Source organism: Formica exsecta, unplaced genomic scaffold, assembly GCF_003651465.1.
Source record: "Formica exsecta isolate Colony F162 unplaced genomic scaffold, ASM365146v1 scaffold258, whole genome shotgun sequence".
Taxonomy (NCBI): domain Eukaryota; kingdom Metazoa; phylum Arthropoda; class Insecta; order Hymenoptera; family Formicidae; genus Formica; species Formica exsecta.
Genome location: NW_021849849.1, coordinates 1,459,682 through 1,476,924, shown reverse-complemented (window position 1 = coordinate 1,476,924; position 17,243 = coordinate 1,459,682). Strand labels below are relative to the sequence as shown.

Sequence of the window (17,243 nt, the reverse complement as noted above, 5' to 3'; positions counted from 1 at the left end):
TATATTATATATAAATACAAAATAATATGCAAAAACATACAAAAATATATATATTATATTTTTACATATTTTTATATCGTATATAACACACACATTTTCTATATTATATAAAATAATCTTTTAATCTTTTAAAAAATACATTATCATGATAAGTTACAATGTCATCTTGCTGTCTCCTTAATATCTCTCTCAATTTTCGGGCGTTCTTGGATTCAAAAACATACAAAAATATATATATTATATTTTTACATATTTTTATATCGTATATAACACACACATTTTCTATATTATATAAAATTACTTTAAAATCTTTTAAAAAATACATTATCATGATAAGTTACAATGTCATCTTGCTGTCTCCTTAATATCTCTCTCAATTTTCGGGCGACTGGGCGTTCTTGGATTAAGACAAACAATTTCTCAGAGAGAGAATATATTAGAGCGCTGAAAGAGAGAGGGGGGAGGACCGGGGGTTGTTCTCCCTTCAGAATGGCGAATGCGATGGAGAAACTAGCGAAAACGAGAGTAGATTCAACGGGCATTCATGGAGGAGAGTCAGCGCGACAATCCGAGCTAAGGCGAGCCTCGAATGGGAATATTATCGTAGATGTCGAATGGGGGAATACGCGGAAATTTCGCCATGATGTTCGCAATCCCGAGAAAATAGACGGCGCCGGCGGATATTTCTTCGCGTGCTTTAATAAAATTTTGACAAGCGTAGATAATATATCGTTGGATTAGATAACACGACCACAGATTGTATTATTTTTGTGCAATCCCCGATGCATCACTCTAATTTAGAGAAAGGAAGTTATCAAATCAAGTTTCTAAATTACGAGACGAGATAGCAGCGAGCGATATTGGAATCTTTTTAAATTGTTTGAAATCTGTAAAACTGAGAGCAATATTAAATACTTAAATCTATATTCTAAGAAACACTGATTTTTTTTATAAAAAGATATTTTCTTTTATTTTAATTCCTTCTCGTCAAATAATTTATTAAAATTAAGGTCTTTTTTTACTTTGACGTTTCGATATTTTCGATCCAATGAAGAAACGTCACTTTAAACATCTTTCAACGAAAATGGCGGGAGAAGTAGCGCGGTGAAGTCATCCGAGCGTCGCACAAAGGAAACGAGAAGGAAAGAACGAAACGAGGAGAGAGAAGACGAGAAGTCTCGGTGAATATTCAGTGAGCTGTGCGAGGAAGCGAATGGTGCGGGGGTGGCTTAAAGAGAGAAGACATTAAACGGTGACATTTGTAGAAATGTCAGATGAGACAATGACATTCTCCTGCTCGTTCGTAATTTCGATGATATCTTTCGTGAAGTTATTTATTATTTATTCTGCTTATCTTATTCCTTTTGGCTATAGACTTTGAAATTCTTTATTTAACGATCCAAGTAATTTATTTATTTAGAGCTGGGATTATAATACACACAATGGTTAATCTGAAAGTTAATATACCAAAACCTGATTACTTAATTAATTAATGAATCAATCGATTATACTTATATAATATCAAATTGATTTACAATATTCTCCATTTTTTTCCAATATTGCTAAATAAATAAGGCATAAGAAATTCTACAGAAAATTTAAAGATTGATCTCGTCAACTGTCTCTATAGTCGCACATCGCGTTCAATCGACGAGAATTATCATCGCGTCACCTTACGCTCGAGCGAATGGAAACGGCGAATGGTTCGAAGGTCCGATATGATGATTTATGACGAGAAAAAAGGATTAATGCGTTCGTCGACATTGATCCCGTTAACGGACACGCTCGTTTCTATTCTACGGACTCTTGCAAATTGGTAGGAGCCGTTAAAATGGCATCCGGTCGCGCGAGATGACCGTATAAGATTATGGAGCAGAAACAGAATCGAGAATTGATCAAATATACACAAAAACATGATTAGCTACATTTCAAGTCACTTATTAGAGATCTATAAAACGCTGTTTAAGTTTTTCGGATGCGTAAGTACTGAGAGAAAAAATTTTCAAAAAGGAAGAAAGATTCAATAAAAATTTGTTGCTGTATTAATGAGAGAATATCGTAGAATAATTTATTTTGTGAATATCCAATAAAAATAATATTATAATGAAGATTTATATAATATGCAGACAGAATAAATAAATATAGAACAGAAATATATATTTCAATGATGGGGATAAGAAGCTCTAATAAATTATTTAATAAACTCGCTTAACGACTTCGTTTGTTTGTGAAATTATCAGAGAGAAACCACTATTTCATTATCTTTACATAATTCAGAATGGCCGTTTCGTATTCCCGCTTCGTTCTGAAGATTTTGTTCTTTTCTTTTCCATCGACGATGCACTTCGCCGACTTTGCGGCTATTGATACTCTGCCGGTGTTGTAGCCTCATAAATAATTAAATATTCCGCTCGGCACGGCGTATAAATTACTCTTAGCGCGCATTTAACGAATAATTAAGCCTCTCTCCGCGCGAATAAATTATCATCGCAAGAATGCACGAAAATATTATCAATTCTTCGATTAACCGATAAAGACAAATTGAATCTTGTAAAAGATTTTAAAAACTGACAGATAGAAAGAGGGAAAGCGAATAATTATTTTGAAACTGATAATTTTGAGATTGACAAATAGTACAAATTGAATTTTCAAAAGCGAGTGTTAAAAGTGCGAGTTAACGAGTAGCAGTTAACATATAACAGCGATCGTAAAATGCGCAATAGTTTCATACGCTAGTCGTTCGAGAGAGGAAACATTGAAACGAGCACGTTTCCTATATAGCGAGTAATAAAACTACGCGCGCGCGAACCGGGTTTAAAACCAACGAAAAGGAACCGTGAATAGTTGTCGCGATGCATTAAATATTCTCCGTTTTCCGTCGTTCATTCAATCGACGATTCGTTCCACCGTAACGCCTTGTCGATATTTTCCTTAATACATATTTCTTTCATTCTAGTTTAATTATCGTTACGTCGCAATCGTCCTCCCGTAATTATCACGTCACGCGATAAAAACGCTCTCGTGCTGATTACACGTAGACGTCTTCACGATATCTTTAACATTAAAAAAATTTCACGTTGCAATTAAAAAGCGATTTAATCTAGTTAGCGAACCGGTCATGACAGGTGGTTTAATTAATTTTCATTGCTAGAGCCTCGTCCGGTTTGCGAGCAAATCGACGTTCGCTTGTCAAATTTAAGAGAGACGCATTACTTGCCCATATTTTAAATCTTCTAATCACATTACGATCGATCAAGAGCGGGCTCCAATGTTACGATTTCGCGCCCTTTACGATCGTCTGGACGCCGTTTAAAGGCGCGCAAGTGCATGTGCACGTGTCCTCGATTGCTACTGGTAACATGGCATTTTACGGGCGTTTTATAGCGTGACTTGTGGGGTAGATTCGTCGTGATTTAAAAGAATGGCATTCAACGGCGGGAGAGGATATTGCCGTCTACACCCGGTGTTACTCGCCCGTCCATCTCCGGAATGCACGGCCTGCAATATCGGTTTAACGACGGCAGGTTGAAGTTCGAACAATGTCCCTGATCTTGCGAAAGCGAAGGAAACTATAAAAAACAGCGGCTAAAATTTCTTGTACATCTCTATATCTCTGTATCGGAATATATATATATATAGATTTTCTAATATAGAACTTTTTTATCTTCATTCAGTAGATGCATTTCGTGAAATCAGTATGTTGCCCCTAAGATTTGTTTTATAAAGTAACATATTTGCGCATTTCTTATTCATATATTCGCGAATTTAAAATTCACTCGTTTTCAAAGAGAGATTAAAGACCTGCGAAGTGTTGCGTGATATGTGGAAATGAAATCAAATACGTATTTTAAAACGTAACAGCATCTAAACAACGCAATATTGAAACTTTCTAAAGATATTCCAATCTTTTATCGCAGTACTTTGAACCATAACATAACATGATAGATTATATCAGATTGATAGAAAATCTCTATAAATATCTGTATCTTTCATTTTCAAGAATATATTAATGCAATTACATTTTCTATTATATATATATATAATATAAATAATCATAGGATTTGTGTGTTCTATGCGTAGTTTGATACAGGCAAAACATTCTGTCAATCGCGAATACTTTTCATAGAAGAGCGAGCTTTTCAAACGTTCGCCATCGTCTTATCTGAGAAATGTCAGAAGAGCGGACGAGCCGCGAAAATAGGAAAGACGGATATGTATGTAATCTTCGCGACGCCCGCCTGGCGTGCTATTTTAATGCGAGAGATGATGATCGATTAAGTATTCCACGCACGGCAAACAGGATTGAACAGGCCGTAATTGAACGCACGTCTCGCGATTTTTCACGCGTCGCGAAATCCGAGCATCACGCCCTGAAAATACCGTAACGAGAATTCCGACAGCTTCAAGCCGGAGGAGAGAGGTTCGTTTCAAGATTCTTGTTTGTGCCTTGCCACTCTCGCGCCGATCTCAGATATAAGGATTTTAAGATCTAAAAGTCGCTACCTTTATTTCTGCATAAAAAATCATATCTTTCTGTCTTGTCATTAAAAATTTTCGCGGAAATAATTTTTTAAAATAATATCGTTGTAAAAATTTCTACTTTCTTAAAATACCAAAGATGAAGATATATTATTTTTCGGATATATATTCTCGTTAAATTATAAATAAATTTATTCAATTTTACATGAGTTTGGATTCAAATAGAGTGAAAGTGTATACTAGTTCACGGATTTCGAAATATAATATAGATGAGAAAATCTTTGAACATCTCTGCTGTATGATACTAAGAGACTGCGAGAACGCGTGTCTCTCGCTTAGGGGCTCAGGGTTCCCAGATGAATCATTAGCGCTGGAGAGGCAAAAATAATATAATCCCACCTCTGCGATAAATCCGCCACTTTGTACATATATATAACTTTCGATCTTTGCGATCGCGCAAGGACGATATATCACCATATCGATTGTCCGCCCTCGAGTTCTGTATAGCGAGTCGAGAGCAGCAACGATAGAAAGAGAAGAAGAGAGAGATAAAGATCGTACATGCGTTCTTTCGAGAATCTTCCCCGTCCCTTCGCTTCTCTTATAATCGCGTTTTGCGCACTTATATTCGCACGTGGGCGCGGGTGAGAAGTATGAGAACAGAAACCGAAAAGCAATATCGTGACGTGTATAATGAGGGGGAGTGATAGCCGTAGAATTATTTTTCTCTCTCTACAAAGTATAATAAAAACATATTATCATATAAATACATCTAAAAAAAAATATTTTAAATAAATCAAATATTTTTAAAATTAAATTCTTAAAATAACATTATAAATAAAATACAGAATAAAATAAAGTATTTTAAAATTATATTACAAATGAGTAAAAAAATTTGATTTGTGAAAGTATTTCTCAAATATAGATAATCGGGTAAACTCTGTTGTCAAAATTGGAGATATGTGTATCTCAAAAAAGGAGATATCGAGAAAGCCAAAGTGACGTTATCGAGACGAACACAAGCGGTTTAAGAAACCGGGCCGCTTAAAAACCCGGAGAAAAAATGGCCGAAATAAATTTTTGTGACAGGGCGATTTGTATTACCGATGTTTCGTTAGTTTCCTGGCGCAGGAAGCTCCTGATAAAATTCACGCGCACCGCGGGATACCTGTCGCATTCTCTTCGCGAGGAGAGAGCGTACGAAACTTCGTCGCGCGGATATCCAGGGCTCGCTCTGGACTTCTGATCGATCGAGAGTGGGAAACGTGTCAGTGAGCCACCATCATCTCCATCATCTGATTGAGCGGGGAAAATGGAGCGTGGACAAAAAAATTGTCGGGAAGAGAAGTCGTCAGACCGAATGACTCGAGTGATCGACGTCACGTCGTTCAAAAGCGACTTTTCGTCCCTCGACTTTCCGCGACGAGAAATGCCTCTCGATATCGAACACCGCGTGAAGACGTGAAGATCGAAAAAAAGCGCCTTTTCCGGAAACCCGGGTCCATAAATCTCGGGCGAGCTTACCTTCGAGATTCGCCATGGAGAACCTGTAGCTGTCGATCCTCGGCGTGTTGATGTCCGAGTTAAAGGGCCTGAGGGTTGCCGAGCTTACATTGTCGAGACCCTGCAACATGAAAGACAGCAAACATGTTAACTTGAGCCTCGCTGCAACCGAGAGAGTTCGATCTGCCGTAGTATGTTAAGCGAGGGTGGAGGGCAATGACCTACCACAGTTATCTCTCGTTCCGAAGATTTCCTCGCGAATGAGAGACGTAAAAGTTTCGTTTACATTCGAACAATTTAATAAAGTAGTACGATAATAAATTTACAAAATAAATATCAATACTTTAAATATATTAACATCATTGGTTTTTTTAAATATACAATATAAGGATAATAAAAATACATTGAGTGCAAAATTCGATGCTACTTTCTTTCTTTCGTCGTCTTTTTCTTTTGATTAATGGTGTTGGTTTTGATTTCTTTCTATTTCGTGCACGGTTTCAATGAACCAGAGACGCGAGTATATTCCTGAATATCTGAATCGTCGAAGCCGAAAAATGTGATATCGTAGGGGGAAAAAATGCGGTATTCAAAGTGAATCCACGTGAGAAGCAAACCAGATATTTCTTCGACCTCATCGCCTCGAGAGTTCAAGTCGATCCGTAATCCGTTCGAGATCCCTTTACGTTTCCAACTCTCGCTGCGAATGTGATTTGTATAAAGCCGTCGGATTCGTTCACCCAATTTCCGCCGGATAATTCCTGATAACGGTGTGTTATATAAGGGGAAGAAATGGATTTTATATGACGGCTGTATCTGAGGGGATCATCGGATTTCATAAAGATTTTTTCTAAAATTTTATCTTTTTTTCTCGGTCAATTTTTTTTCATCAGATAACGTATAAAATTAAATTTTCTCTCATCCTTTATTTTTTGTTTTAACAAAACTAAAAGCTCTAATTTATTAAATAACAGAAAAGTATTTAATGCTTTTGAAATGTGAAAGCGCAATTTTTTAATACCATCGCGTGAATGTTATCCGGCATACTTTTCAAATAATCTGGATTATATATAACTGTATATCTAAAATAATAACGCGTTGACTCGCAATTCATTTTTCATCCACCTCATATAAACGAGATCTTACGATACAAAAAATATCCGTGATATGTTCCGGTTTTCACCAAACTGGCTTTATCAGAAGATTAATCGAGAGAGAAAAGAGAGACGCGATACTATCTACTTCGAAATTAGTCCCCGCCGATCGTGATAATTAATCTTCGGAAAGAGCGGCTACACTTATTTACAAAATATAAGCAATTAATACATTCACGTATTTTTTCGGAAACTGATATTAGCCAAGATTGTCGAGTACACATATTTTGAGTATCTCCCATAGTGTGACGGCAATTTTATGATTTTATTAAAGAAAAATAGATTTACATAAAAAATCTGATTAAGGTACTTCGTATTTTAATAATAATGAAAGAACAATGTTTCTTTAAAAAGTTGTTGTTAAGAAACAAAGTGTTCGATATACATATTCTGGACCTCTTCTTCTTCTTACTTTTATTAGAGGTGAGAATTTTATTTTTAACAGTTATTTCCGCGCAAGATAAAAATAAAGTAGCCTTTGTGTTATCAGCGAGTCGGCGACACGTAGTTGATTAGCCCCGGCACTGCCTTTCAATGTTCTTCAATGCGCGTTGAAATCGTGCCAGCGACGACGAGGTTTGCCGCTTCTAAGGATGGACGGATAACGCGCCTCCTATAATCGCGCCTTTATGCGGACTAACCTGGCCGGCATGCATCGATAACCCTAATGAAGTGAACGACCTGGACGTGGTGACTATATACTGGGTCACTTAAGTTTAACGCGCGAACCGGGTAGCTTGATACAATGTAAATAGACTACCTTAGTGTCAAACGGAAACCCGCCATATAGATTGTCTTGTAGAAGAAATCTATAAACAGCGAGGAGGAGGGAGACGATATATATGCACAAGCACGCATTCTTCTTTTAGCGTTGCAAATTTATATAGTTGTCTCCGAGAATTTATCAAAGGTATATAGAAACTCCATGTATTTTAGTCGCCATGAATATTTCAAATACGAGATATCTATTTTGAAACGGAACCGCACGCAGAGATAGCTCTTCGCGATATTAATTGTATTATCATATTTATACGTGCACGATCTCAATTGCAGCTCGTAAAATCGTTGTATTTGACGTAATTCGTAAAATTGCCAGAAGCACTGATTCCCCGGAAAATTTTCAACAAGCGGGAAATGTTTAAAGTACCTAATTATTAATTGCGAGAATTTATTACCTGAACTGATAATTTATTATATCCATATATATGTACATATATATAAATTTTATAACTGAAATAAAATTATAAAGAAGAGCATTTTATATAAATTTTAATATTTGTTTGAAAAAAAGCCTGAAGAAATATTTGAGTTATTTCAAACGGCACTTATCTTAGGGAGACGCCTTTTATATATCTCGATAATAAATATATTATTGGATAAATCCCGTGATTAATAATCGCGGGTATATAAGATTTTTCTCGCCGGCGAAAATTTTCCCAAAAGATCGGCCCATTTTTTTGGAAATTTTCCAAATATCTCTGTTCCGTGGAGGAGCCCTCTTCAATTCAGGGGAATTTCAGATTCTATTTATACGCAATTCATTTTATTTCGTTCAATTTTTCCCGTTCGCACTCGACATATCGTATCGACGACGGGAGTTCGGTGCATGTGGGTGTGGTGAACGACCCGCTAACCATCATTCGGCCACAACCGGCGCAACAATTAGATCCGCACGGATAAAGCTCTTCCTGTAACGCGAAACCCGTGGACGTTACGCCCATATCTGTTTCGCGTTCATATTTACGTGTATTACCGGCGCGTCTCTTTTGCATCTTTAAACCTAGGAATACGCGCAGAGGCGCTCGGCGTAAAAAGATCTCTCTTGGCAGATTCTAGCCAGTAACATTTTACTGGCAACTTCATTTCAAGTTGTCAATCTTTTTTTACTTCATCCTTCCTCTAATATAGCGTTCTCTTCCTAACTTCTAAAGTAGTAATATCTTCAGCAAAGTTTCCCTGAGAAAGTATCTTACAAGGAAGATACTTAATTTAATCCGATCCTACAGTGTTTCCGAGAAAAAAAAAAAATACTTTTCTCTTTTATCATAAGATATTTTATGTACACTGTATAAATGTGTATTATAATAACGTTATATAAATGGAAATAATTTTTTCCGACACAACATGTGATTTAAAAAAAAAAAAAATTTCTAAATAATAAAGAATTTCACAAAATAAAAAAAGACCATTTGAAAAATGACATCTTTGAAATATCTTTCAAATGTTGTCGGATTGTTATCATCTCTCATATATACGACGCTTCAATTTATCGCGATATTATGCAGCTGGAATAAGTGAGAACTTCTTACAGTCTCATCGGAATTTTTATTGCGCGATTCGCATAATCTAATGCAAATTCTGATCTCGTGCGTGGATACTCACATCCTCCTGCGCCTTGTGGCTCTTCCATCGGAATAGCCTGTCCATCTGGCAGGTGGCGGAAGCGCGATTACGTTATTTCCGCCGCGGAGGCTCACTCGGCCTCAATCTCGCACGTCTTCGCCGACGCCTCCGGAACGAAACTGCGAGTACGTCGCACGTGGACGGCTCTATTGACACTAGACATTCTCCGATCGTCTTCGTCTGTTCCGGGTGGACGCGATTTATATAATTTAAGCATGTCTCAAAGGCAATAGCGCTGCTATGATAATTGAATTGTCAGGAAACTCGAGACCGCGCTGAAAAGTTTCGGATATTTCTTTAAAGAAGGAAGAGAAGTTTTTCTTTTATTGATCAGACCAATGTATTTAAATGACCAATCTCTCTTTAACGCTGCAATGATCTTCCGCTATGACATAAGTGAATCTGTCTGGGTGAAAGATCTCTTTTTTTTTAAGTCTATACAAATATAATTATATATCTCTGAAGTACAAATTTTGATTATCTTTTCCCACGCGCCTGTCAGTCTTATCGAAGGGTAATGTCGAAATTTGATTGTTGCTTTCTCTATAGTTACTATATATGATCGATTGGATCGCGCGACGCGCAGGCTGGACGAGAAATGGACGGCTCTGGAGACGCGCGGACGGACGCGGTATCGCGGCTGTCGTCGTATTGCGAGCACTGGATGCGGATCCGCGAGGGATTCAACGTGGAGGCCGGTCGGTCCACCGACCCCGCTCGCCCTCCCGATTCCCTTCGCCGAGGACCCTCTTCGCTGCCTCTCTTTCTCTCTCCGATTCCTGGCGCGTGATGCGCCTGCGCGCCTATCGATTCCGTCGGTTCCCGCAGGAACACCGGAACCTCTGCGCATCGTCCTGGTCGGGGACACTTGCCCTTGGTCGGCGATCTTTTCGCGTTCGAAGATTGGGATCTTTTCTTCTCGTTCGAATTTAAAGGAGCCTCCTCTCGAAACTTCGAAATATTGCGCGAAAGTTCCTCGAGTAAGTTCTTGAAGACGCGAAACTTCCGACATGAATAAGGCTATTTCTGTTTTGTCAGGCTTTTGCTATTAAGAACCAAATATGAAGCAACATCTCTACCAACATTTTTTTTTTATTATCATTAGTATAGTAGAAATAATATCGTTATTTTTAGTTCTCAATTTTCTGAAAATATGTAAAGAAGAACTACAGATTATTTAGGCTATATGTATATATCACCAAATACATATTTTAAGAAAATAATATACATATAATATAAAAAAATTAAAAATATATAATATTAAACAATTTTAATAAAATGAATTTAAAAAAAATATATGTTTTAATATTAAACGCAATTTCAAAATTCGAAAATAAAGCAATTTTTTTAACCTTTCGATCTGTGTTTAAAAACAAAAGCTATCGCCCTTTGTTTTCATTTATATTAATAACCAATGCCTCCCTATTGTTTGTCCGTCGACCATTTTATCCTGATGCGTCGGCGAACAAACCGATCGTCCTGTTCGCACAACCCCGATTGCGTGCATCTGCACCCCCTACAGCAATCGCGTAACAAGAAGGTGGGTCCCCCGTGTTAACCATCGACGACCTGGGGTCGAGAAGGGTGGCGGCCCGTCGAGCGAGGCAATTCGATGCACGGTCATTCAGGTGCAGCGTTGCCAACCGACGTACGATAATTATATCATGCATGTAATTGACGCGGCGTACATTATGTGTATCGTTTTTCTATATAAATTTCAATTAATTCCTTTTTCGTAAAAAAAAGTACGATTCATAACTCTTACGCTGGAAGATTGATGGATTATTCATCTCTTTTTATAAAATTTATATAATTAATTAAATGTAATGTATCATGAATATCCACTATTCATATATATCTTTTTCGAGAAAAGTCTCTTTTATATATCAGTCAATATTCAAAAAAATTGTTTTGTATTATAAAACAAAGTTTATAATAGGCATTATAATTTGTTATAATTAAATCCACAAAAATTTGGCTTTAACAAATTGGCGGCACTGTTCATGGTGCCGCATTGTGCGTACACGCATCTATATACGTATTCGATCAACGCGTTCACGGGGTGGATGAATCCTCTCGCGCTGATTGCCAATCCTATACTTCTTCCACCCCATCGTTCGTCCTGCGAATCTTTAACAGGGCGAGCCATTCGAGTTCGCCGACGCATTTATTGACATTTCGACGAAATAATTAACGCAACATAAACCTGCGTTAATCGAATATATATCTGTCAATATTACAATTGATATTGACAGATTGACGAATTGTATAAAGTCATGTTTAAGATTAGTCGTCATGGTTTGCGAAAGTCGCGAAGTTCGCGACACTCCGCGCACGCAGTTTGGCTGAAAATACGCAGCTGCGTATTCTGGTCTACAAATCGCAGAAACCTGGCAGAAACGAAAGATGCGAAGGGAAAGGGTAATTATAGACTCGTTGCCGAGGCCACGACGTTCCCTACGGGGGCTCTCTCGCGCTCCTCCTTTTGCGAGCGACGAGAAAAACGAGTCCGATTCGAAACCGAGACGCGTATCCTCCGCGCGCCTTCAACGCTAAATGTAGCTCCGATTTTTTCCGCACGTTAACATCGAAATATCTCAAGGAGAGAGACTTCGAAGAAGCCTTCCTTTAGATATTTGTTTATCGGCGAAAATAAGAATTTCGTTTACAAAATTGGAATTTCAACACAAGTTTTATATTCGGAATTCTTTAATTAAATACATATATTAATATTAATATTAAATATGTGTAATGTTTAATGCAAATATAATACTAAATAACGCATTATGAAATTAATTGCTGTCCGACAATAGTTCTGCATGTATGTACGTAATAGCTTTGTCGTAGCAGTCTTTGCATGTGGTCAATTTGAGCATCCTCGCGATGCAGGAGATTGAACATCGTTCCTCGACAGAGAGATATTCGCGACGCTAAAGTAACGTCGTCGACCGACTGCGAGACACGTTTAGAGGATAAACACGCGTCGCGACGACTCGTGTCTTTTGCATATCTGATACGACGATACGGGATTCGCGTGTACAGAACGTCTCAAAACTAGCTGCCAGAATTTTCATTCAAGGATTCTTCAATGAATTCGAAATTGAAAAGTCAATCCGTATTTGTTCAATTTAATTAACAATCTGAGATTTAATATAACTTGTTTTATATGAAATGAGATTTGAAGAAACTTGATTTATTAAAATGGAAGAGATTACACGATTAAAATAAAATAACTTTTTTTAAAGGAGAAAGAAAGAGAGTGTAACAATTTACTCATCTCATTATCTCATTAATCTTAGTCCCGGCAATAATTTCTTTTGAGAATTAAAAATATCTACTTGAGATTTAGAAGAGAACAAAATTCTTTTAGAGCATGTCATATATCATAATTGTAGCATCGTAAAAGAGAATTATATTAATATAATCCTTTTTACAACTTTAATTTCAAATTGATTTCTGCCGAGTTTAAATCTAAGATCCGAGACGACGAAGATGCGACGCGTCCTATATACAATCCTATATGTGCGTGTCAGACGTATACACACACACACACACACACATATATATGCATCAATATTCGCCACTCGTCGGTGCTTCGCACAATGTACGATGCACTAGAGACGTGCGCACGTGCACCCGCAATGTCATCGCGTCTCTTCAAAGATAAGACGTTACTCCCGGTGCTTCTCAGCGTGCCATGGCTCTCTTAGAACGAGCGTGAAATCTCGACAATCGCCTCGCGGACAATACCCGCGTAATGTATACACTGAGAAAAAAAAGTTGTTAACTTGACTAAATGCGTTCAACTAATTATTATTTCTTTAATTGAAATATTTAAGTATTTAAATTAAATATGACATATTAAATCTAACATGACGTATTTGACTTAAGTACTTAAATATTTCAATTAAAAAAATGATAATCAGTTGAACGCATTTAGTCAAGTTAACAACTTTTTTTTCTCAGTGTACGTATATGGGGTGCAATCGTCTCCGAAAGAAGAGCAATGGCCAGGAAATGAGAACTGGAATCTTCAAAGAGCTATGAAGAAAGAACGATCGATTATTTTCCACGAGAAAACAACCCCTTCTTTTTATGACGAGATTAAAAACAAAGCTACATAAGCAATTTAATTACAAGCAATTTAGTTACAAAATTCTCAAAATGTTATTACTCACAATCAGGTATAAATATCAAATTAAATTTGTACAAACAATCGACGAAAATTGCAGAAAAATCGGAATTTTATTATATTATGAGATGTTTATTTTTTCCATTAATTCTACAAAGCATAAAAAAATCTTTCCCTTTCTAGATAATTTTCAGATTAATTTCAAGTGTTGCTACTCGGTATCAATGTAAATTAAATACATTATATTTGTATTCCCTTATTAGGGAATCGTGTATTCCCATTAAACAGCTGATCCGAGAATCGCGCGTATCAGACGATCCTAATCCTAATCCGCTGACTGTAACGTCAACAAATTCGCAGGAACTCTGTAGCCCGGAAACGGCGCTCCTTTCAACTTCGCCGCTTATCACCGTGCGATCCTTGCGAGGGAACGAGGAACATCCTGCCGTGCGGCAAATTAGATCGATCTAATCCCTAGAATCGCCCCGATGCTGGACGGAGATCTAACCGTACCGCTCGCTTCCCTCGCGGTAGGTTACGTGGGTACCAGCACAGATTCTGACGAGTTCCAATCAAAATAATTCGTTAACATCCGCATTCGTATGGCTGGCTAATTCGTTCGTGGGTACACGACGACTGTGAGGCCGACAATACAGAGTTGCATTATTTTATTATCTTGAAGTATGGCGGGACCAAACTCTTTTCACTCAACAAGAAATACTATATCTGACTAGAAAGAACAAAGAACCGTTTTTTAAATGGACGGCAATGAATCAGCTGATAACTGTTGTGTCACCCGATATAGCAAAAGCGTAAGGACGGGTCTTATTTTATAAAAAGACTCGTGCTAATGATACCGGATGTCATTGATTACAACTAGATATGCGTGTGGTATTTCCAAATGGAAAAAGAAATATAACGATTCATTGCCATTAATCGCGTGCAAGCATATTTACTCGTAGGGTATTAAATAGGATATTGCCATATCGCTCAACATATAATGTTAAAAATGCAGCAAATAACTCCGATAATCGCCTCGTATTATTTCAAAATTCATGAGCATTGATTGATATATAATAGTCTACTAATTAATTAATTTATTAGTTGAAGTAGATAGAGAAATATTTTATGTTCATGATATCTTGGGTTATAAAAATGTACAAAAAGTAATATATATATAATAATGGTTATAAAAAATAATTATTCTAATCTAATTTCTTTTTTTAAGTTTTAATTTATTAAATTAAATTTTAAATTTATTTTATGTTAATATTAAAAAAAAAACGTTATTTTTACTTACAATAATTATTACAATTCATTACTTTAACTAGACATAATAACGTAAAGTTTAATAAAGAACATTAGTCACGATAACATAATTTAGAAGTAAATTTGAAAAAACAAAATGAGTTAATTATATTCCAGCTTGAATACTACTAGTTCGCTGCATTTCATACAATTCTATGCAATTTTTATTTTCTTATCTGCTCCATTGTTTTAATTTATTTTTATTTTTGTTATTTAAACATTTCTCAACGTAAGAATATCTACAGTTTGACATACACATAGTTACGCAAGTACATGATGAAAGAAATAACTTTGCGTACACACATTTCTCACGACTAGCGTGTATCTCACTGCGCAGAGAAATGGCGAATCTCCAAAGTTACTCGATCAATCCGACGATAATATGGAGAAATTCGAGCATACTGGCCGATTCGTGCCTTATCTCCCCGCTTCGGTCGCAGCTTTGGTCATCCCATCGAGTTTGCCGGCCATTCATTCTGATAAATCGGTGTTTGAAGAACCGCGGAGAACCGGCGTACCTTCGGTTTCTGATAACATTTTATCGCCGTCTTACCGATAGCAAAGCGCAATCTACACACTTGCAAACATCTGCAAGATTCACGCCAATATCGTGAGAATAGAAGTTTGCAAATTCAAAAGCTTCCTTATTTTATGTCGATAAAAAATATCTCCCATGCGTATATCTATCGAGCAAGCGCGGTAAGATACTGTACTATTTTTAAGAATTTCAATAAAAAGATATATAAAATATTGCCGAGTGAGCAATAAATATTGTACTTTTTATGAAACTAATTGAAGCAGCGCTGCAATTAGTTACCTGATCGTTTATCAATTATATAAAAAATATTGCATCTAATTTTTCTAATTGGAATTTCTTTAGAAATTGCTTATCCCATTATATAATTTCCGGGTTTAGCGAATATCTCGCTAATCTGGCTGTTCAGATCGTCGATCTCGCTCTACAACATATACACGATAATCATACAACACGCTTTGATACAGAAATTTAATTTCAACGAGTAAAGCGTAGTTACTTTCGGCAGGGTGCAATCTTGGCCGATAAACCGTTGGTCTTAATAACGCTAATGGACACGCGAATCTACCCGCTCCATTTAGGGAGAGATAAAAAATCAGGGATGCCGCTACGTTATTAAAAGATGCCATGCGGGAAGCCGCGTTTTGCCCTGATCCGCTGAAATATGTATGGCGGAAAGATATATATGGTTACTAATTTTTAATACATCAGCTAATCGTATCAGATAACTGTAACAGATGCGTCTGAAAAATATATATATCTCGAGAATATTTTTATAACACGATTTTTGGGCGCTAGTTTCAATCACATTTACAAAAATGTTTGTTTATTTTTCAAATATCAAATTAACTCGTTACATTCTTGCTTTCTGCGATATCTCCTCGCTTAATTTATATCAATCGTTTATTCCCCTTGTGAAACGCAATTAGAAATATAAAATGCATCGAGATATATAATAATATTCTTTCCCACAGAGTAACGAGATAATTCACGATCAGCGGCGTGTATCAAGCTGCATTGCTGATAAAAAATCAACTCGCAGTCATCTCGTTATGGAACAGCGTGATAAAGGGCCCGGTTGTCCCTTGAACCGGCAAACACCCTTCGTCCCTGCGCACGCTACGATTGATAAACCGAGCGTTAAGATTGGCTTCGTTCGAAAGCTTTTGCAACCAACGCGTTTCTCGTCGAAAGAAAAAGTGCAAGCAGTTATCTAACGAGTCGCATCCGTGCACGCGCGCGCGTATGTATTTTTTCCTCCCATGAAAAAGAAGAAAATATCGTTGGATGAAGCACCGTTACATATGCCTGGCGGCTTCGACGTAACAATGAGCGAACAGGATGTCGCGTTATCTACGATTTTATCACATGCGTTAGCTTGACGTAATAAAAATGTTCGCGAGTCATCGCCATTTCGCGAGCGCGATAATCGACATTAGTATTCATGCAAAGGAATAGTAATAACAGAGTCAGGAGAAGATAATATTAATAGGAAATATACTATTAAACACACACAGAAAACAAAATGAAAATAGAAAGGTAAAAAATAGATAATTAATTTTATATGTATATTTTTTCTCCCTCTCTTCTCTTCTTAACTATAAAGTTTATGCAATATGTGTAAACATTATATTATAAATTTTAACAGACCCAACTTAATAAAAATTAAATAGCGCGTTAAAAAATGAGATAAATAGATCAATTCTTAATGAAATTATATATATATATA

The 17,243-nt window shown here is 36.7% G+C and overlaps 1 protein-coding gene across 2 annotated transcripts in view; it reads right to left on the bottom strand.

The window, feature by feature from the left end:
- Window positions 1-17,243, bottom strand: part of LOC115236628 (amyloid beta A4 precursor protein-binding family B member 1-interacting protein-like) — a 103,043-nt gene that overhangs the window by 23,727 nt on the left and 62,073 nt on the right. For both annotated transcript variants that reach the window (XM_029809204.1, XM_029809203.1), the window contains exon 2: window positions 6,004-6,103. In XM_029809204.1, the coding sequence (XP_029665064.1) occupies window positions 6,004-6,103 (100 nt within the window). The remainder of the gene's footprint in view (window positions 1-6,003; window positions 6,104-17,243) is intronic.